General features: G+C 35.9%; 1 protein-coding gene across 5 annotated transcripts in view; it reads right to left on the bottom strand.

The window, feature by feature from the left end:
• Positions 1–23,343, bottom strand: part of LAMA2 (laminin subunit alpha 2) — a 637,158-nt gene that overhangs the window by 159,943 nt on the left and 453,872 nt on the right. For all 5 annotated transcript variants that reach the window (XM_045066381.1, XM_045066380.1, XM_045066378.1 and 2 more), the window contains one exon: positions 1,647–1,789. In XM_045066381.1, the coding sequence (XP_044922316.1) occupies positions 1,647–1,789 (143 nt within the window). The remainder of the gene's footprint in view (positions 1–1,646; positions 1,790–23,343) is intronic.

Here is a 23,343-nt window from a genome sequence, read left to right on the forward strand (position 1 = left end):
GGAGTTTCTATAAGATTTATGTATGATAATTCATGTGAGGCTTTAGTCAGTTAATTGCTTTGAACAGAGATACTAATCAATGAGTGTTAGTTATTTTTGCTGTCATCATTATTGGCTTCCTCTTCTGGAAAATAGGACTAATAATACTTGCCTTGAAGGCCATGGTTCAGATTATAGAATATACTCCCTAGAAGAGTGTCTTCCAGTGTCTAGTGAATAAACCGTCCTTGCCAACATTTCTCTGCCTATTAAATTGTGTCTATCCTTCAAGCTCCAACACAAATTACACTCTCATTCATAATGCATCCCGTGGTAACTGAATATTACCTGTTTCTCCAATCTTTGTACAATATGGTAAGTCAAAAATGTGTAAAACACATGATGATTCTCCTGATTCATTTTTAAAGACTTTTAAAGATTTTTAAAAGATTTTTAAAGATTTTATTTATTTATTTGACAGAGAGAGATCACAAGTAGACGGAGAGGCAGGCAGAGAGAGAGAGAGAGGGAAAAAAGCAGGCTCCCCACTGAGCAGAGAGCCCGATGTGGGACTCGATCCCAGGACCCTGAGATCATACCTGAGCCGAAGGCAGTGGCCCAACCCACTGAGCCACCCAGGTGCCCCGATTCTCCTGATTCTTAAATTATTGCTATAACCACATAGACTGAGGGTAGTGACCACAGCATAGGAGCTGTAAAACTCCCAGGGAATCAAGCGCAATACCGAAATTCTCCAGGACTTCTCAAAACTACGTGATCATTGACCGATGGTGTATTTGGAGTCACTTTCCATCTTTTTTCATCAGATGAAATCTCAATTTCCTTAACATTTCCTCCACTCCCACCCACTACCAAAAGTTTTAAGAATGTTTTAGAACAGTGTTTTTCAAATTAGTTCTCAGTGAAGTGTTTTCAAAGGTCTCCTAGCTCTCTAGTACAAAATTTTAATCTTGAGTTTTCATTTTGACAGGAAGCTTAAATGTTAATGTAAGCGTTTCTGGAAGTCAGGCTGGGCCCCTGAGAGATGGATCTGGTCACCTGATCTCAAAACCCGCCTCTGCACGCATGTCTGTTGTGTGGTGGATTGAACATGTAAATCATGTGGCCTTCTCAAGTGATGCCAAGGACCCCTTGCGAGGGGCTCTGTAGTTCATACCGTGGAACGGTAGGGGTTACATGTAACATACACACTGATGAAAGAACCTGTGTGGAAGTAGTTAGGGGCATATTCCTGTTGCAAGCAGCAATTTGCTCTCAACAAAAATCATCTGTTATTTTATATTAATGTTTTTAATTTTAATTTTATTGGTGTTTTAGGCTTTTGTGAGGATTAATGTGTTTTGATTTTATAGAGCTATAAGTATAGGGAACTATACCTGATTTTATGTTGGTACATATTTAAATAACATAATAAAGCTGATTTAGGCCAAGCACTGAGGGCACATAAGCCTCTTTCCCTTAATAGCAATCTGTTATAGTATAATACTCAAATTTCAAAAACACTGGTTTAGAAAGTCTCTGAATTTCCTCCTGGCTGCTTGCTTTGATTTGGGGCAATGGGAAGAACATTTGCAATTCTGGCCACTGCCCCTTGGGAAGCTTCTGTCATCTTTTCCTGGGCTCTTGATGTTACTGCTCCAACCTACCTTTAGTTCTTGAGTCATATTTTCAAGACCATACAGCATTTTGTATGGGGCAGGTAGTGGGCCAGTGAGGTTGATACTCATGGCCATCTGCTCCAGGCGAGCCAAGTCACCAAGAAGAAGGCCCGTGCATTCATCTCCACAAACTGTGAAAGGGAAACAACAAGGAATATTTATTTCCATTAAGCATCCCTAGCAGATATTCAAAGATCTCAGCTATGAAATATTTTATGGCCCACGTATAATTCCGTGAGAGATGACACTACCCATCTTAGATAATTAATACTTTCAAATAGATGACGGTTGAAAAAAGAGGAAACGACCAACAGACGAGAAGACATGCCTTTGACCAGAAGCTGAGATAGGGACAGGGACATAAGCTGAGGAACCAAAGAGGAGAAGCAGATGGACTTTGAGGGGGACAAGCATATTGCAGAAGTACGAGAGGTAAGACACGGGACAGAACATTAGAAATGCTTCAGCAATTCCCACATAAGCAATCTAGAGGACATCTGTAACTAGAGAATAAAACATGCTCTTGTGTCTAAAACTGTATTCAAATATACTGTGCTCCCCTGGAGTGCCCTGGAGAGCATTTATAGCAACTGGGTCTTCAAGTGTTTCACGTACCATGGATGCCGCCTATCCCAAATTTGTACAACTTTTCCACTTGACATCTACTGAAAAGAATTATTTTATAAAAAAAAAAAGTCAAAAGAAAGAACTTTTCTTTTTATAATTTGTGTTTTTTGGCTCATGTTATGTATGGATTTATTTACTTACTGACTTACTTGCCAACTTTTCCTCTTTAGCCTTTCAACACGTTATTGCCCATCATTACACGCACTCCCACAAATTCCTACTTTGCTAATTAACCTCATTCAGTCTTGTGGATAAATAATTGCTAAGGGCCAGGAAAATGTTATTCCTTAAGTAGCCAGAAGTGCTAATGCTCTATGTATAATCTTCTTGATAATTAGGAAAAGCGAGTATTCAAGCTTGGTGTGGTGGAAGGGGACTGTTGGTAGAGTTAGTAGAGAGAAAAAAAAATTGATAGTTTTTTTCACTATTAGATCAATTTCATAAACAATAGAATTTCTAAAATAAAAGTACACGAATTCTTCTGGATTTTAAATATGTACATATTCAGTTTGAAGTTTTTAGTTCTTTTTTTTTTTTTCCTAACTCTTTGCAACAGAGCAATGAGGTGTAGCTTCTCCATGCCAAGGAGCACAAGCTACCATATTTATGATATGTATTCATGTAGACAGTTTTAATTTCTGGCATATATTCAGCAGAAGGAGGTATCAAAACTATGCACATGAGAAGAGAGGTAAATGCATAACATGGCAAATACCAAGACTTGGAGTAGCTTTGGACCATGCGCCAAATTGGCAAGAATTCAATTAGTCCTCTCAATAGCATTCCCCTGAGCTGCCTAATGGTGAGGAAGCCATTAACTAAAGCTTGCAAACAAAGAGAAGTAGTACAGTGGGTGATTTTTTGATAGGACAGCAGTTAGAAGTGAGTTACAAGATCCCTACGCAGGGGTTCAACTGCCCCAGCAGGGCTTTCAGTAAATCAGCCCTGCACAGGTGCTACCTGCAACTGTAGAGTGTCACCTGCAGGAGCTTCGCCAGCTGAGTGAACAAAGAGGCTTTGGAGGCAGGAGCCCAAATGTGGAACTAGAGCTGTATTCTATTCCTCTTCTGCTAACGGGAATGAAAAGGAATTTGCTCTGCATGGAAACTCAGTAAAGACAACAGAGCATTGTGCCTTCCTGCTCCCAGTTCAATGTGAGTGCTTGAGAAGATTTAACACACCTGTCTACGTGAAACAATTACAGGGAACACAACGTGCAACACAATTAGGTGTTGAACTGAGTCTGTCTAAACATCAAGACACAATCTGGTTCTCACCGTTAGTGGGTCTCGTAATCATCTGGAGAATTTTCTTAAATTACAGGAGATAGCTATACCCCCAGTGTTTCTGATTCAAGGGGCAACTGAGTTGGCTGGCTTCTGATTCTCTGAGAATGTGCTTTTTTATCTCAGGTGAACACTAATACTTCTGTCTGTATGACACAGTTCGGGGGTACTGAGATTGGCAGCGTTTCCATCACCTGGGAGTTTCTTAGATGTGCACAATCTTGGGCCCACTCCAGAGCTTGTGGCTCAGAATCTGCATTTTACAAAGATTCTCATGTGACCTACACATGTTAATGTTTGAGAAGCACTGCTGCAGGTTGGTTGGTCTCAGTTCTGTCTGTACATTAATATCCTGTGGGGATTTATAAAATACAGATAACCACCAGGTACTTCCCACCCCCACCTTCAGAGCATCTGATTTATTGGGTCTGGGGTAAGGCCAAGGCATCAGGATTTTTAAAAGATTACAGATGGTTCTATCATACAGCTAGGGTTTTGAACCACCATTGCAGATGATAAGCTTTAGGGATGCTCAATCCTAAAGATGAAAGGTGTCATTTTGCTCATTGTCTCCACTGCCTTGGACACTTCTCCCTGCACCTTCCCCTATGTGGCTCCTGGATGTTCAGATCAAGGGCTCAAGTGTCACTTCCTCATAGAAGAAGGCCACGATGACTCAGAAATGACTGTCTCCACCAGTTACTACTGCATTCCCTTGGTCTTGTTATCTTAACACTCATGTGTGTTGAGCTATCGTATTACTATATTTATATACTGCTTCTTCCACACCAGAGAAGAGACCTTAAACACCTTTGGTCACAGTGTTTAGGATAGTGTCTCGCACAGAGTAAGCATAATAAAAAAATACGTGCTTACTGCTATCTTTGTGAAAGAAGAACAAAAAGTATTTTGGAGTAGAACAGAGTACTAGAAGGAGAGAAAAAAGAGAGGTAGCAAGGGAAAGGGAGGGAGTGAGAGAAGAATGGTCAAACAGGAAGTGTCTAAATGGGAGGAAGTGATCATGAGAAAGGAACTGGAGAACAACACTGATAGGTGAGGAACAGGAGAACAGAATAAAAACAATGGAAGAGAAAATAGTCATGTGACTGGAGAGGCGGAGTCTGACTAATATCAAGATACGGCTGTTATGATACCTGTAAAAAGTAATTTAGGTTGTTCGTTTGTTTGTTTTGAGGTAATTTAGTTTTGAACCAGGAAAGAGTTATTGGAATGGAGGAAGGGAGGGGAAGAAAAAAGTTACAAAATGTTATCATCAAGAAAGAAGCACAGATGGGTTACTGACCAGATAAAGGCAATGGTCAGTTCTGGGGAGGATTAAAAGCAACACCCCTTCCTTCCTGTTCTCTCATTAAGAGGTAGAGTCTATTTCCCATCCCTTAAATCTGGGTTGGATTTTGACACACTTTGACCCAAGGAGTGTCTCAGAGGAGTACTGTATGACTCTTGAGCCTCAGCTTCAAGGGGTTCAACATTTTCTGCTTTCACATTCTTGGAACCCTGCTGCCTTATGAATAATCCCAGATGAGTCTTCTTGAGGAAGAGAGGCAGCTGCGAGCAAGAGAAAGGAGACATGACCATTCCAGCTGAGGCCGCATCATGTGAGTGGGGCTATCTGAGACTCCCCAGGCATGGTAACAAAAGAACTATCCATTGGAGTCCAGCCCAAACTGTCAACCTACAGAAACGAGGATATATCCAGTTGTTGTTTTAAGCTATTGAATTTTGGAGTGGCAGCAATACATAACTAATGCACTTTCCCAAATTTTGCAAATATGATTTAGAGTTCAAATTCAGATCATTCAGATCAAAATGACAGGTAGCAATTCACAGCCTAAGAACAAGTATTAGTAACTCTTCTTAATTTTATTAAAAGGTAGGAAGGATACAAAGGTTCCTCCCCACTGAGGGCAAGTTTATCATTGTTATAAAGTTCCATTCAACTTCTAGTGAAGATGGATTTTGGGCAGATGTTCCCAGGATATAAGCAAAAAATATGCTGTTTTTACTTTCAAGATCTTGAGAGATATTTCATAATAGGATGTCTCACCATGGTTTTTAGGGCAGTGTGTTCTTCAGGAATCCTTTGCTAGCCCTTTCTCTAAGGTATTTATAATTTATAACCTACCTATTTCCAAAAAGAAATTGAATCAGGTCACTGATAATAGTGTAGCTAGAGGTTCCTCACTGGTGGCTCCAGAAATTTCCAGGGAAATGTTTTCTAAGTTTTTACTTCATATAAGAATAAATCAAGCACTGGAATGCAGAACTAGATCTGATTTACTGTAATACACTACAGAGTAAATTGGTGAGCTAGAATGCCAAGAAGCATGATGAATACTGACTTTTCTCTTGTTCATTCTATCCCCTGCCCATCTGTTTTGGTTCCTCATCTTTAGTTGTTGAAATAAAAAAGTATTTAATTGCTCTTTCAAGGACTCATACATCCCATTTTATGTCTCTGTGTCCAAAGGTCTATTATTGTCCCATGTCTCATGGTCTCTGTATTTGCTTTTTGATGAACAAAGTAGAAGCACATTTCCCTAAGTGAAAGGTAAGTTTTATAGTATGCTCCAAGTAATACACTAACATCTGTCCAAGTGGGTCAGAAAGACTTATGGATATGACAGCCATGAGAATTTTTCCAAAGCTTCTGTGTAAGTTTAGTTCATGCAGTTAGACAATAAATACATGGGGAAATGTGCCTTTTATATAATGGCTTGCTATTTTATTCTGACACAAAATATTTTACTTATACCACAGGCTACTTTTATTTGTCCTCAAAAAGTCTGGACTTGGGGCATGTGGGTGGATCAGTGGGTTAAAGCCTCTGCCTTCAGCTCAGGTCATGATCTCAGGGTCCTGGGATCGAGCCCCACATCGGGCTCTCTGCTCAGCAGGGAGCCTGCTTCCTCCTCTCTCTCTGCCTGCCTCTCTGCCTACTTGTGATCTCTGTCTGTAAAATAAATAAAATCTTAAAAACAAAAAAAAGTCGGGACTGTCTGGCAAAAACGCAGATGCAAATTAAAACCACATTTAATTTACTATGAGAGGGAAGATTTGAAGAGTGTACAGAGACATAGAATATTCACATTATGTAAACAGTTATTCTTTGATAAGGGTGAGGTAACTGCTCAGTGAAAATTAATACCTATCTTATAACCAGGACCCTCAAAGAACCTCGTCCAACCATTCTATTCAGCAAGAGATAAGGTTATAAAGAGAGATCCTGGCTAATCGGCATGGGAACAAAAGCAAATATTTCAAGACTATGATTATATTTTACATGACTAAATGTTTCTGAGGCTTTTCCTATAAAAGTGTCAGGATAAATTTGTGTCTAATATTAACAAATGCAGTACTAAATTCAGATTGTTATAACTAGGCACATGTAAAGGACAAATCATGCAGCTGATATTACAGATCTTTCTGTTAGCAATTAGTACAAAATACTGCATTTCTACCAGAGTCCCTCATGCATAATAACTACTGGCTTACTGTCACAAAAAAAGTCACACACTACGCCCACACCAAAGAAGCTGATGCTGAAATGAGTGCATTGAGTGTTTTTGAAAAGGCCAAACCCATTAACCAATTTTAGGTAAAGATACATAAATTGTCTGCTCTAATAAAATAGGGATAAATGAGTAAATATTCATTTCTAACAAAAGACAAAATTTGTGTACTTATATTCATGTTTATTTTAACTCTTTTATATGAAGGCCATTCATAATTCTTAGGATATGGATTTTATATTTCTCTCCTTTCTTATCCCATTCAAGAAGAAACTTTTAGATTGGGATATATTTAGGGCTTATTATTGTATAGAAATATCTTCTAAAATAAAAATTTGGTTTGAAACTGATTAAGAAGGCTTTTTTTTGCCTATTTTTTCTGAGTAAAGGGAAAGGTATTCTGTATGCTTTAGATGAAGCTGATGAACCTGTTCATGTATCAAGTTGTTTATATATTATATATAATTTGTATATTTAATATATCATGTAATATGTAAGTATAATTATATAGAATACATAATATAAACACTTATAATAAATACATTTATATATTTATATATGTTACATAATATAAATTTTTTATTTTAACTTAATTTTAAAATATTTTGTATAAATTTTATTTAATATATATGTTAAATGCTGTACATAAGTGTGTGTTGTTTATACCTGTATGTATATATAGATATGTATAAAACACAAGTTCAATATGTTTAAGTATGGCATAACTGTTCAAAAAAAGGGTAGCTTTTTCATAAGCACTATAATATAATAATACTGGAATAGTAACTTTTATCTATATAATATTCATTACATAGCAGGCAATATGTTCTTTCTTGCCTCCATTATATTATCTACTGAACAGTAGATAATTTAAAAGATGAGTAAAATAGTCAAAATAATTGTATATATGAGTCTATAAATACTGCCATGTGAAAACTTAGGAGAAAATATAAGGTGGTCCTAAAAGGGGTTATCAGTGAGTTGAAGAGCCTAGAATGAGACAGAATTACAGAAAACCATGTCAGCCTAACAAATATTTCATCAGAAACAGATGAGCTGTACAAAATATGTTTTTGGTAAAAAGTGGTCAAATACTAACCACGATGCTAATAATGCCTAGAATTTACTGAGCATCTATTTGTTTAGGTACTTCACATACATGTATATAGTATTTTTTTCCATTTTACAGATGATGAATGAAGTTTAGAAGAGTTGACTAAATGACATCACACAACGTGTATGTGGCCAGCCAAGGATTTGAACCTTCTGGAGACACATCATGACAGCATGCTTCCTGGTATCAGAAGATGGCCTGCTTCAAGGATACCACAGAAAAGGCAATTACACTATCTTACTTAGACTTCCTTTGACTTGAAGATCTTATGATTCTATTGCTCTTTAGGTCAATGAATCTTGGATCTCACAGAGTAAAAACTGTAATCAAATGGAGTTTACTCTTGGGCTCAAAGATGGCAGAGGAGTAGGAGACCTATATTTCATGTGGCCCTGGAATTCAGCTAGTTATCAAACCATTATGAACATTTCCAAACTCAACAAGAGATCAAAGAAAAGAATAGCAGTAACTCTATGAACAGAAAAACGAACACTTCCTAGAATGTAGGACAGATGGAGAAATGATCTGAGGCAATATACAGGAAGATAGACTGTGGGGGAGGGAGTCTCCATCAGCTGCCTATAGACAAGGGATAGAGTAGGGGAGCACAAAGTTGGAACTTCTGATGTCTGGTCTGGTGGAGGGACATTGCTCCAAAGGTGAAGTGAGGTGTGGAATCCTCACTGGGACATGGTGGTCTCAGGACATTCAGGGTCACAAAAAGAATGATGGTGCCTTGAATGTGGGAGAACTCCCAGGTATCAGAGTGGGAAAGTCAGCTTCAAAGACTGAGCCAAAGAGTGGGCTCTCAGCTCAGGGTTGCCATAACTGTGACCCATTGTACAGTCAGGCCCCTGCTCTTGGAGCAGGGACTCAACAAGTGGCATATCTGGAAGATTCCCCTTTTTCCCCTGGGAGGAGCAGCACCAGAGCACACTGCAGGAATCTGCTGGGTTTAGAGACTCCAAATGAGGTCGTGGGCCAGAGACAGAAATGCTCAGTCACAGGCCAAGTGAGCATGAAGTGTGGCTGTAGACCAGGGAGAAGGGACTGATTGGGACTGAAGGGACTGACTGTTTCTCTGGCAGAACATTGAAGATGGGGCCCTGAACTCTCAGCTCCTCTGGAGCCATAGATCAGGAAGCTGCCATTTCCATTCTTGTTCTCGAAAGCTATACAGAAAGCTTTCAGCAAACAAAAGCTACCAAGGAGCAACTCCTAGCAGATTACTTAGCCTGGTCCCTGGCAAGGGCAGTGCAATTCTACCTGAGGCAAAGACATTGGAGAATCAGTGTAATAGGCCCCTCCAACAGAAGGTCAGCAGGAACATCCAGCCAATACCAAATTTACCTATCAATGAGAACAGCAAAACTCCAGTACTAGGGAGGTACAACACATAGAACTCATGGCTTTTTCTCGATGATTCTTTAGTCTTTCAAAATTGATTTTTTAAAAATTTTCTTTATTTATTTCTCTAGTTCTTTATTTTTTAGATTTTTTTTCTTTCCTCTCTCAACCAACTTCTTATCAATTCTTTTTAAAAATCATTTTTAATTTTCATTTTTATATTTCATTTAATGATTATAAAATCATTTTAATTTTCATTTTTGTATTCTATCCCTTCATTGTATTTAACCTTATTTTTGTATGTGTGTGTGTGTGTGTGTGTGTGTATATGAAACTAGGACCTGGTTCTTTGAAAGAATTAATAAGATTGATAACACCAACAATAAGACAAAGAAAGAGAAATTAAGGAATCTATCTCATTTATAAATGCACCCAACACCATAAAATATCTAAGAACAAATCTTACCAAAAAGGCAAAGAATATGAACTCAAAAAAACTATAGAATATTCGTGTAAGAAATTGAGGAAGACACAAAGTAACAGAAAAATGTTCCATGCTTATGGATTGGAAGAACAAATATTGTGAAAATGTCGTGCTACCTAGACCAATCTACACATTTAAATAAAATCTCTAGCAAAATACCATCAACTTTTTTTCACAGAAATGGAATAATCCTAAAATTTGTATGGAGCCACAAGATAGCCCAAATAGCTAGAGGAATGCTGAAAAAGAAAACCAAAGCTGGTGGCATCACAATTCCAGACCTCAAGGTTTATTACAACGCTGTAACCATCAAGACAGAATGGTACTGGCACAAAAATAGACACGTAGATCAATGGAACAAAATAGAGAGCCCAGAAAAGGGCCCTCAAATCTATGGTCAACTAATCTTCAACAAAGTAGGAAAGAATGTCCAAAAGAAAAAAGACAGTCTCTTCAACAAATGGTGTTGGGACCATTAGACAGCCACATGCAGAAGAGTGAAACTGGACAATTTCCTTATGCCACACAAAGAAACAGACTCAAAATGGATGAAACACGTAAACATGAGACAGGAATCCATCAAAATCTTTGAGGAGAAAACAGGTAGCAACCTCTTTGACTTCAGCTGCAGCAACTTCTTCCTAGATACATTACGAAAGGCAAGGGAAGCAAGGGCAAATATTAACTATCGGGACTTCACCAAGATAAAAACTTTGCAAAGCCAAGGAAAGACAACATACAGAATGGGAGAAGACATTTGGAAATGACATATCAGATGAAGGGCTAGTATCCAAAATCTATTAAGAACTCATCAAACTCAATATTCAAAGAACAAATAATCCAGTCAAGAAATGGGCAGAAGACATGAACAGACATCTCTGCAAAGAAGACATCCAAATGGCCAACAGACACATGAAAAAGTACTCAACATCACTGGGGGTCAGAGAAATACAAATCAAAACCACAATGACATACCACCTCATACCTCACACCAGTCAGAATGGTTAAAATGAACAAGTCAGGATATGACAGGTGTTGGCAAGTATGCAGAGAAAGGGGAACTCTTTTACACTATTGGTGGGAATGCATCCACTCTGAAAACAGTATAAAGAGTTCTCAAAAAGTTGAAAATAGAGCTACCCTATGACCCAGCAATTGTACTATTGGGTTTTTACCACAAAGATACAAATGTAGTGATCCAAAGGGGCATGTGCACCTCAATATACATAGAAGCAATGCCCACAATTGCCAAACTATGGAAAGAGCCTAGATGTCCAACAACAGATAAACAGATAAAGAAAATGCAATCAAATATGATGCAGGCACCAAAAAAATGAAATCTTGCCATTTGCAATGTCACGGATGGAACTAGAGGGTATTATGCTAAACAAAATAAGTCAGTCAGAGAAAGACAATTATCATATGATCTCACTGATATGTGGAATTTGAGAAACAAAGCAAAGGATCATGGGGGAAGAGATGAAGAAATGAAACGGGATAAAACCAGAGAGGGAGACAAACCATAAGAGACTTAATCTCAGGAAACAAACTGAAGGTTGCTGGAGTGGAGGGGAATAGGAGGGATGGAGTGGCTGCATGATGGACATGGGGGAGGGTATATGCTATGATGAGGACTGTGAATTGTGTAAGACTGATGAATCACAGACCTGTACCCCTGAAACAAATAATGCATTACATGTTAATAAAAATATATATATAAAAAATGGAGTTTACTCTTAAAATAGAGCATGACAGAAAACAAAACAGCTCAACTCTTTCTTTCATTATGAGAATGGCTTTCTCAACATGATAATCAAATCACTGGGACTGAGTGCCAATAACTAGGAAATTACCTAGAATCAGAATGATGGTTGCTGTTCTACAATTTTATAATCCTGGACCTATGCTAAGAAGGTTGACAAAAAGCTCAAAGCATCTTTTACTAACAAAACAGATGCAGATAAAGTGCAAACAGGGTGAATAGAAGTTGCTTTTATAGATTCTGGACATCCAGATTTGGTTAACATGCCACAGCTTGGAGTTGCAAAAAAATAGAGTAGATTAACTGGCCTTTGGATAGGAAGTAGCATTTGGGGATTATATAGGGGCAGAAAGAGAGTGGCATTTAAGAGGTAAGGATGAAGGGTGATTCCATGTCCCAGAAGCAAAGCCACAGCTCATTAAATAGCACCTGGAGGTCCACTGTTGCTTTATCGTCATCTTCTATTATGGAAAGTCTCATTTTCTTTACTGTGATCAGCCCCATTGCACTATTTTGTTCCTGCTCTCATTTATAGGGAGCAATAATTGCCATTAGCAATCATCTTTGATTTATAAGAATACAACAGTGTTCTGGTGATAATATACAAGGGTCACTGCATTATTGTGATAAGATACTTGCTGGCTAAAAATAAATTAACTAATTAATTTAAAAAATTAAAAATTTTTAAAAATTAAAAAAAAGACACTTGCTGGCAACTAGATACTAAAAACAATAATATTGGCCATCTCTGCAGATCAGTGTCAAGGTAGGATAAAACTTCAGATATTAACTTTCACCAAGTGGCTGAAAAGTGCATATTTTACAAATTAGATTGCACTATCACATTTAGCTAGGTTGCAGGTAAAAAACACACTTCATAACTGATTTTGCAACACTGGCAAGCAAAACATTACCACAAATGTTATATTATAGATAAAGGTGACTATAAGCAATTAAGCTCTTATATTCTTATTATCTCATAGGCAATGAATAAAAATAGGAAGTATCAATTTGATAATTACAAAATGCTATTTCAGGTACTCTTCATGGAATAACATTTTGCCAACAGCCCCTAATTTTAATTTCTGTTCTCTGTAAGAGTAATATATTTTACTATGCCACTCATAATCTATTTTAAACATTACATGAGTTGTTTTGTACTAACTACTGATCTGTAGAAAATAGGACATGAATAAATCCAAGTTTTGTGATTCACCATACAGAAATTTACTGTTAAATAAATAAAGTCTTTCTTGCTCATTCTCAAATTTCAGAAAGGCAGGTAATTGTCCTCATTTTATAAAATGATATGTAAATTGTGAATGAGGGTTGGAAGAGGACATTGAATTTGTATAAACCTAACATACTAAGGAGAAGTCCATCCTGCTTTGGAAAGTCCAACAAAAATATCTCTTCAGAACTCACCAACAATTGGAAGGGAAGAAGACACAGAGAGTTACCCCAAATTATTCCTATTAGAAAAAAATAAAATGATTTAGAAAGAAACCTGAGCACCCAGCTAGTGTGTTTTTCACTTACATAGAAAGTAGGACTCTACTTGACAATCCCTGATGTATAAAAATCTATAATGACTCCCATATAACCACCATAATATTTTAAATCTTAGAGGAAAGAGTCTCAACAGTTAGTAGGGGGAAAGTATGTACCTATTAACATTATATGATTTTAAATTTTTCATCTTTTAGCCTATTTTATCTTTATTCTTTATTGAGGTAGCATGGGCTTTAAGCACAAAAAGTAAATGAATAAAGAGCTGAGTTAATTAATATTGAATATACTGGGGAAACCATGTCTGCTTTAGGTGTCTTGCATTGGCAGTCAGTGTAAAAGAAACTAAGATTTGCAAGGCACATCCAGGTTCAAATCATAGCTCTATGGAAAAATCACTATAAGATACAGTGACTTAAATCACTTAATTCAGTTTTGTTATCACACAGTGGCAACAATAGTGTATAGGAACGTTACAATCATATAAAAGCATATAAAGTGCTTAATATAGTGTCTGATAAATGGTAAGCTCTCAATATAGATGAACATTTAAGGAATCACTATTATGATGAAACAGGTGTGGTAAAAGGGGCTTTGGAGAATGCCTAGAATCTGAAGACAGATGTATTGGTTAGGCAGGCACTGATTCGGATTGGGGAGGTTGATAACCTTGGTGGGTTGAATTTGGCTCAACTGTCTAAATATTACCTATTAAGGGCATAGATTATTTGTATAAATTCCTCATGACAGTAATGGAAATTCCATGTATAAAAGGCCATGTCTCACAAGAAATCTACCATTTGGGGTCTCATTAAATCCTAGCTTGCTCACTGGCAATTGTCCATGGCAGCTATAATTCTTTTAGGTGCTCTAGGGAAACTCTTCCATAATTTCTGCATTTGCTCTTACTGTACAATCTCTAAAGCACAATTTCATATCCTCTGTTAAATAAATTAACTGTGTAACTAGCTTTACAGGAGGTATATAGATTCTTTCCTCAGGTATGCAGCTTTCTTGAGATAATGAAATGATCATGCTTACACCATTTATTGTGTTTTAAAAAAATTTTTAAAAATATACAAATTCACAATGTGGGCCAAATTAAGTCATGTTTTCTAGAGAATTAGTAAAAGAGAGAAAATTAACTATATAATCAATGCTACTAACCAGCATGCTAAATTATGACATAATAGGACAAATATTTTAATTTTTATAGTCAGCACCATCTTAACAACCAGCACCAATTTATTTCTTTGATTTGTCAATGTAACATATGCTTTAAGCTCAGAAGAGATTTTTCTCAGAAGACATTTCTCTTACTACACATACATATTCTCTTACCCAAACCAGGCTCATCTACCCAAACTACCCTCATCCACACCCACTGACAGGCCTTACACAATTCTACTATAGTCACACGTGTTAAAACAGACTGCAGATCAAACAGGCCAGGTGAATCATTCTTTCATATTTTGCTCTTATTTAGCTTCAGGATATAGAAAGATCTTAAAAAGAGATTTGAAGATAAGTCAGTTATGTCCTTGATTAATTATCTTATTTCAAAGCTAGAAGTAGAAACTGAGTCCTGGGAAAGGTCAATATAGTAGAAATATGGCATATTTTTCTGAAACAGGAGAAATTTTAAAATATGAGAAAAGGAGAGAAGTCTAAAGATAATCTATGCAAGAATTCTAACAGTTAATCTAATAAAGGGTAAAGAGTAAACATTACTAGAAATAGAAATCACTAATGTTTCAGAAGAAAATCTACATAGTATTCACAAAATAAAATATTTCTTATAAATATCTTAATAATATAAAAGAAATATTTATAAAGTAATTATAAACACTTAAGAAAAAATGTACACATATAAAAAATCCCCATAACTTAGCACTTCTTTTGATAGGAAAAAAAATCCATTATTTAATCCTACAGAAGAATATTAAAATTTCCTGAATATAGCAACTGACCTGAATATCACGTATAGCAATGGGATGTACATTTCTCTGTGGAACAAGAAAAATGCAAATGAACATTATAAGGCTGGAGTAAGTCTGTCACTGAAGGACTAGCACCTTTGCTACCACCTCGGACTCTGGGAGGTTTAAATTTCACTGATGTGAAGGAGAATAAATAGCTTTAAAAAAATTTTTTTAATGAGTTTTCTTATAAAGCTATTTAAACATATATAAAGCATTACTCATCAACAAAATAAGAACTTAGAGCCACTGTTGTTGACGGGAAGAATGACAACTCCCTTTAAAATAAATGGTCAGAAGGTAATCCCATTATTTTATCTCTCACAGTCTTTAATGTGTTATTGTATTTTTTTGGTGATGCACATCAAACGTGGTGTTTGTATTTCAAGTTTACTTCTAGATAATTAAGAAAATCAATGATTTAAAATTCAAGGACTGTTTACATTAGTGTTTGTATTTGGAGCATCGATATATTATCTAGTTAAATACATCAATGTCAATAATATAACTTGAAAATAATAATAAACTAATTTGATTGTATTAGAAGTACACTATAATTATCATTAAAATATATAATATTAAAAGAATGTATATGCATATAACCAATAAATGAATATGACAATGCACATGTATATCATGTATTACATTTAATCTTTCTCTCCCCTCAACCTTGAAATTTACTTTTACTTTAATGTGATATATTTTTATTAAAGATGATAGAAATACATTGAAAAAATGGCTTAAAACCCATATTAGCATACATACCCAGTTTTCACTTTTTCTGGCACATTTTAAAAACCAGCCTTAATACATGGAGACTAAACAATATGCTACTAGATAATGAACTGATCAATGAAGAAATCAAAGAGGAAAAAAAAATCATACATGGAGACACATAAACATGAAAACAGATGGTACAAAATCCTTGGAATACAGTGAAAGCAGTTCTCAGAGGGAAGTTTATTGCAACAAAGGCTTACCTCTGGAAACAAGAAAAATTTCAAATAAGCAACAGTTCTTTACAGTGAAAAGAACTAAAAGAAGTAGAATAGAGGGAAGATGGTGGAAAGTAGGGGACCTGCATTTATCTGGTCTCTTGGATTGAGGTAGATATCTATCAAATCATTCTGAATTCCTGTAAATTCAACCTGAGAACTAAAAAAGAACTGCTGCAATTCTACAAATAGAAAAGCGACCACTTTTTGCAAGCATTGTGAAACCCTTCAAGGAACAAAAGCCCCAGAGAGCAACCCAAAGCAGCTTACACTGAGCTTGGCTCCCTGGTAAGGGGGACAGAGGTGCAAATCTGCCCAGGAAAAGATACCTGAGAATCAGTGCACCAGGCCTCTCCCACAGAAGACCAGCATGAACATCAGGCAAAATATCAAGTTTATGGATCACATGGAACTGAAAAACTCCTGTGCTAGGCAAAAGTAGTATACAGAATTTGAGATTTTTCTCCCATGAATATTTATTCTCTTAGTTTAAATTTTTTCTTTTTTTGTTTTTCCTTTCCAACTAGTTTCTTTTTTCCTTTTCAACTAGTTCTCTCCTTCTTTCAACTAGTTTCAACTAGCTTCTTATCAACTTTTTGTTTTTAAGACTTTTTTTAATCTTCATTTTGATATTTATTTATTTGTTTGTTTGTTTGTTTGTTTTTAGAATCTTATTTATTTATTTGACAGAGATCACAAGCAGGCAGAGAGGCAGGTAGAGAGAGGGGGGAGGGGAAGCAGGCTCCCTGCTGAGCAGAGAGCCCAATGCGGGGCTCAATCCCAGGACCCTGAGATCATGACCTGAGCAGAAGGCAGAGGCTTAACCCACTGAGCCACCCAGGCACCCCCATTTTGATATTTACACTTTACAGATATATTTTTAATTTCTGGCTTCCTTTCACTATACTCATTTTTGTATATATATAAGTTCTTTCTTTAAAGTTTTGGAGTTTAGTGTCTTCTAACAAACAAACCAAAATACACCCAGGATCAAGTGTATCACCCTGTTTTTTCCACCTGTGAGATTATATTCTTTTCTTCCCCACATTTTCCTTTTTCTTTTCTTTTCTTTCTTTCTTTTTTTTTTTTTTTTTCATTTTTTGGTTTCTGACCTCTTCAGATTTGTCTAGTGTGTGGATATAGTTTTATTTTGTTCTCTCGTTCATTTAGTCTCTGGAAAAAAAATGATTAGAAGGAAAATCCACAAAAAAGAAAGAACCAGAGGTAATACTGTCTGCGATCAATCTAATCGATATGGATATAAATAAAATGTCAGATCTAGAATTCAGCATAAATGATTATAAAGTTACTAGCTGGGCTTTAAAAACAAAGTAGAAAAAACATTAGAGAATCTCTTAGTGCAGAAATAAGATCTAATCAGGCCAATTAAAAATGCTTTTAATGGAAACAGAGTCTAAAAATGGATGCTCTAACAGCTAGGGTAAATGAGGAAGAAGAGAGAATCAGTGACATAGAAGACAAAATGATGGAAAGGAAGGAAGCTGAGGAAAACAACTAATGGACTACAAGGGAAGGCTTTGAGAAATTGGTGATACCATAAAGCGAAACAATATTAGAATTATTGGGGTCCCAGAGGAAGAAGAAAGGGAGAGAGGGACAGAATATATATTTGACCAAATCATAACTGAGAATGTACCTAATCTGGGGAAGGAATAGGTATTCAAGTCCAGGAGGCACAGAGAACCCCCCTCAAAATCAATAAAATAGGTCAACACCCTGACATTTAATAGAGAAGTTTGCAAATTTCAAAGATAAAGAGAAAATCCTGAAAGCAACTTGAGACAAGAGGGTCCTTAAAGTACAAGGGTAGGAACATTAGACTGCAGCAAAACTATACACAGAGACCTAGCTGGTCAGAAAGGGCTGGCCTGATATATTCAGGGTATTAAATGAGAAAAACATGTAGCCCAGAATACTTTAACCATAAAGGTTGTCATTCAGAATGGAAGAAGAGATAAGTAGTTTCCAGGAAAAACATAAACTGAAAGAATTTGTGATCATGAAACCAACCCTACAAAAATATTAAAGGAGATCCTGTAAGCAAAGAGAGAGCTCTAAAGTAATACAGACCAGAAAGAAACAGAGACAATTACAGAAACAAGGACTTTACAGGCACTAAATTCCTACCTTTCAATAGTTACTCTGAAAGTAAATGGGCTAAATGTTCCAGTCAAAAGACACAAGGTATCAGATTGGATAAAAAAGCAAGACCATCCATATTCTGTCTACAAGAGACTTATTTTTGACCCAAAGACACCTCCAGATTGAAAATGAGTGTCTAGAGAACTATTTATCATGCTAATGAACATCAAAACAAAGCTGGGGTAGCAACTTTTTTTTCAGTCAAATTAGATTTTAAACCAAAGATATAATAAGGAATGAAGCGGGACACTATCTCATACTTAAAAGGTCTACACAACAAGATTTAACAATTATAAAAATGTATGCTCCTAACTTGGGAGCCACTAATTATATAAGCCAATTAATAACAAATTTAAAGAAATACATTGATGATAATAAAATAGTCGGGGACTTTAACACCCAATTCACTACAATGAACAGATCATTTAAGCAGATGATCAACAAGGAAACAAGGGATTTGAATAACACACTTAACCAGATAGACTTCACAGATATATACAGAGCATTCTATCCTAAAACAACAGAATGCACTTTCTTCTTGAGTGCATGTGGAACATTCTCCAAAATATTGGGTCATAAATCAGGTCTCAACTGGTACCAAAAGATTGGTATTATTCCCTGAATATTTTCAGACAACAGTGCTTTGAAACTTGAACTAAATCACAAAAGGAAATATGGAAAGAACTCAAATATATGAAGGTTAAAGAGCAACCTATTAAAGAAAGAATGGATTGACCAGGAAATTAAAGAATTAAAAAAATTCATGGAAACAAATGAAAATGAAAACACAATAGTTCAAAACCTTTGGAATGCAGCAAAGGTGGTCCTAAGAGGGAAGTATATAGCACTACAAACCTTTCTCAAGTAATAAGAAAGGTCTCAAACAACCCAACCTAACACCTAAAGGAGCTGGAGAAAGAACAGCAAACAAAGTCTAAACTAAGCAGAAGAGAAATAATAAAGATTAGTGCAGAAATCAATGAAATAGTAACCAAAAGAACAGTAGAACAGATCAATGAAACTAGGAGTTTGTTCTTTGAAAGAATTAAGAAGATTGATAAACCACTAGCCAGACTTATCAAAAAGAAAAGAGAAAGGACCCAAATAAAATCATGAATGGAAGACAAGAGATCACAACCAACACAGAAGAAATACAAACAATTGTAAGAACATATTATGGCAAGTACATGCCAACAAATTAGGCAATCTGGAAGAAATGGACACATTCCTAGAGACATATAAACTATCAAACCTGAACCAGAAAGAGAAAACCTGAACATATCCATAACCACCAAGGAAACTGAAGCAGTAATAAAAAAAAAAATTTCCCAACAAACACGAGCCCAGGGCCAGAAGGCTTCCTGGGGGAATTCTACCAAACGTTTAAAGAAGAATTAATACCTATTTTTCTTAAACTCTCCAAGAAATCAAAATGGAAGGAAAACTTCTAAGCTCTTTTTATGAGGCCAGCATTACCTTGATCTCAAGACCGAGAAAAACCCTACTAAAAAGGAGAATTACAGATCAATATTCCTGATGAACACGGACGCAAAAATTCTCACCAAAATACTAACAAGATGGTATCCAAGAATACATTGAAAGGATTATTCACCATGACCAAGTGGAATGCAAGTTTGGTTCAACATTCACAAATCAATGAATGTGATACACTAGATTAATAAAAGAAAGGAGAAGAACCATATGATGCTCTTAATAGATGCAGAAAAAGCATTTGACAAAGTATGGCATCCTTTCTTGATTTAAACTCTTCACAGTGTAGAAATAGAGGGTACATATCTCAGTATCATCAAGGCTATGAAAAACCCACAGTGAATATCATTCTCAATGGGGAAAAATAGACCATGGCAGGTATGTCCACTATCAACACTGTTGTTCAACATAGTACTAGAAGTTCTAGCATCAGCAATCAGGCAACAAAAGGAAATGAAAAGCATTTGAATCAGCAAAGAAGTCAAACTCTTACTCCTTATAGATGACATGATACTCTATGTGGCAGACCCAAAGACTCTACCCCCAAAATGCTAGAACTCATATAGGAATTCAGTAAAGTGTCAGGATATAAAATCAGTGCACAGAAATCAGTTGCATTTCTATATACCAAGAGGGAGAAAGAAGAAATAAAAATTAAGGAGTTGATCCCATTTGCAATTGCCCCCAAAACCCATAAGATAGCTAGAAATAAATCTAACCAAAGAGGCAAGAGATCTATAAGTAGAAAACTATAGAGTACTCAAGAAAGAAATTAAGGAAGACACAAAGAAATGGAAAAACATTCCATGCTAATGGATTGGAAGACCAAAATACTTTCAAGATGTCTATGATACTTGTAGCAATCTACAAATCCTACAAATTCTAGAGGAAAACACAGGCAGCAACCTCTTTGTCCTCTGCCACAGCAACTCTTTTGCTAGACATGTCTTCAAAGACAAGGTTACAAAATGAACTATTGGGACTTCATCAAGATAAAAAGCTACACAGGGACACATGGGTGGTTCAGCTGGTTAAGTGTCTGCCTTTGGCTCTGGTCATGATCCCAGGGACCTGGGATTATGCCCCACATCACACACTCCACTCAGTGGGGAATGTACTTCTTCTCCCTCTCTTGCTCCCCACTGCTTGTGCTTGGTCCCTCTGTCAAAATAAATAAATAAACTCTTCAAAAAAAAAAAAAAAAAGAAAGAAAGAAAGAAAGAAAAAAAAAAACCCTTCTGCATAGCAAAAGAAATTCAACAAAACTGAAAGGCAACCTACAAAATGGGAGAAGATGTTTCGCAAATGATGTATCAAATAAAGGGCTAGTATCCAAGATCTGCAGAGTACTTATCAAACTCAACACCCAAAAAACCAATAATACAGTCAAGAAATGGCTAGAAGACATGAACATACATTTCTCCAAAGAAGACATCCAGATGGCCAACACATGAAAAAATGCCTCACATCACTTGGCATCAGGGAAATATAAACCCAAACTACAATGAGATATCACCTCACACCAGTTAGAATGGCTAAAATGAACAACTGAAGAAATAACAAATTTTGGCAAGGTTGCAGAGAAAGGGGAACACTCTTACACTGTTGGTGGGAATACAAGCTGGTACAGCCACTCTGGAAAACAGTATGGATTTCCTCAGGAATTTAAAAGTAGAGCTACCCTACGATCCAGCAATTGCACCACTAGGTATTTACTCCAAAGATACAAATGTAGTGATCTGAAGGGACACCTACACCCCAATGTTCACTGCAGCAATGTCCACAATAGAAAAGTTTGGAAAGAGCTGAGATGTCTACCGACAGATAAATGGATAAAGAAGTGTTTTATATATATATGTATATATACATATATATATATAAGTATATATACTATATACTGAGTACTATTACATATATATACTATTACATATATATATGTAATATATATATTACATATATATATGTAATAGTACTCAGCCATCAGAAAGGACAATGCTTACAATTTGCATCCATGTGGATGGAAATGGAGTGTATTACACTGAGTGAAATAAGTCAGTCAGAGAAAGGCTATCATCATATGGTTCTACTCATATGTGGAATATAAGAAACAGCACAGAAGATCATAAGAGAAAGGAGGGAAAAATGAAAGGGAAGTCCTCAGAAAGGGAGAAAAACCTGAGAGACTTTTAACTATAGAAAATAAACTGAGTGTTGCTGGAGGCGAGGTGGGTTAGGGGATGGGGTAATTGAGTGATGGGCATGAAGGAGGGCACATGATGTGAGAAGCATGGGGTGTTATATGCAACTGATGAATTATTGAACTTTATATCTAATGATGTACTATATGTTGGCTAATTGAATTTAAGTAAAAAGAAAGAAAATGTAGCTAGAGTAATAAAACAAATGTTACAAAAGATTAAAAAAGAACTATAAAAAGAAGAAAAAACAAAGCCCAAAGGTAGTAGAAGAAAGAAAATAATAAAGATTAGAACAGAAATAAGACAAAGAAAAAACAACAGAAATTATCAATGAAATCAAGAACTGGTTCTTTGAAAAGATAAACAAAATTGATAAACTTTTAGCCAGATTCATCAAGAAAAAAAAAAAAAGAACCCAAATAAATAAACAAAAGCAGAAATGAAGGACTCTGAAGAAATACAAGGAATTAGAATATTATGAAAAAGTATATGTCAACAAATTGGACAACCTAGAAGAAAATGATAAATTCCTAGAAACATATAAGCTTCCCAAACTAAATCAGGAAGAAATAGAAAATCTGATTAACTGATTGCTAGTAATGAAATTGAATCTGTAATCAAAAAACCTCCCAAAAAACAAATGTCTAAGGCCAGATGGCTTCACAGATGAATTCTACCAAACATTTAAAGAAGAGTTAATGCTTACTCGCCTCAAAGTATTAAAAAAAAAAGTGAAAAGAAAACTTCCAGATTTATTCTATGAGGCCAATGGTTATTACCCTGATACCAAAACCAAAAATACTACAAAGAAAAGAAAAAAAGGCCAATATCTCTGATGAACATAGATGTAAAAATTCTCAACAAAATATTAGCAAATTAAATTCAATAATAAATTTAAAATATCATTCACCAGAATCAAGCAGGATTTATTCCAAGTATACAAGTGTGGTTTAATATTCACAAATGAATCAGTATACTACATCACATTATAAGATAAAGGAAAAAAAAATCAGGATCATTCTGATAGATGTAGGAAAAGTGTTTGACAAATACAATATTCATTCATAATAAAAATTCTCAATGTAGTTTATTTAGAGAGAATATGCCTCAACATAATAAAAGTTATACATGAAGAACCCACAGGTTCTCATTCCCAATGGTGAAAAACTGAGAACTTTTCCCCTAATATCAGGAACA

The sequence above is a fragment of the Mustela putorius genome, unplaced genomic scaffold (genome assembly GCF_011764305.1).
Source record: "Mustela putorius furo isolate JIRA1106 unplaced genomic scaffold, ASM1176430v1.1 tig00003863_pilon_pilon_pilon, whole genome shotgun sequence".
In the NCBI taxonomy this organism is placed as follows: Eukaryota; Metazoa; Chordata; class Mammalia; order Carnivora; family Mustelidae; genus Mustela; species Mustela putorius.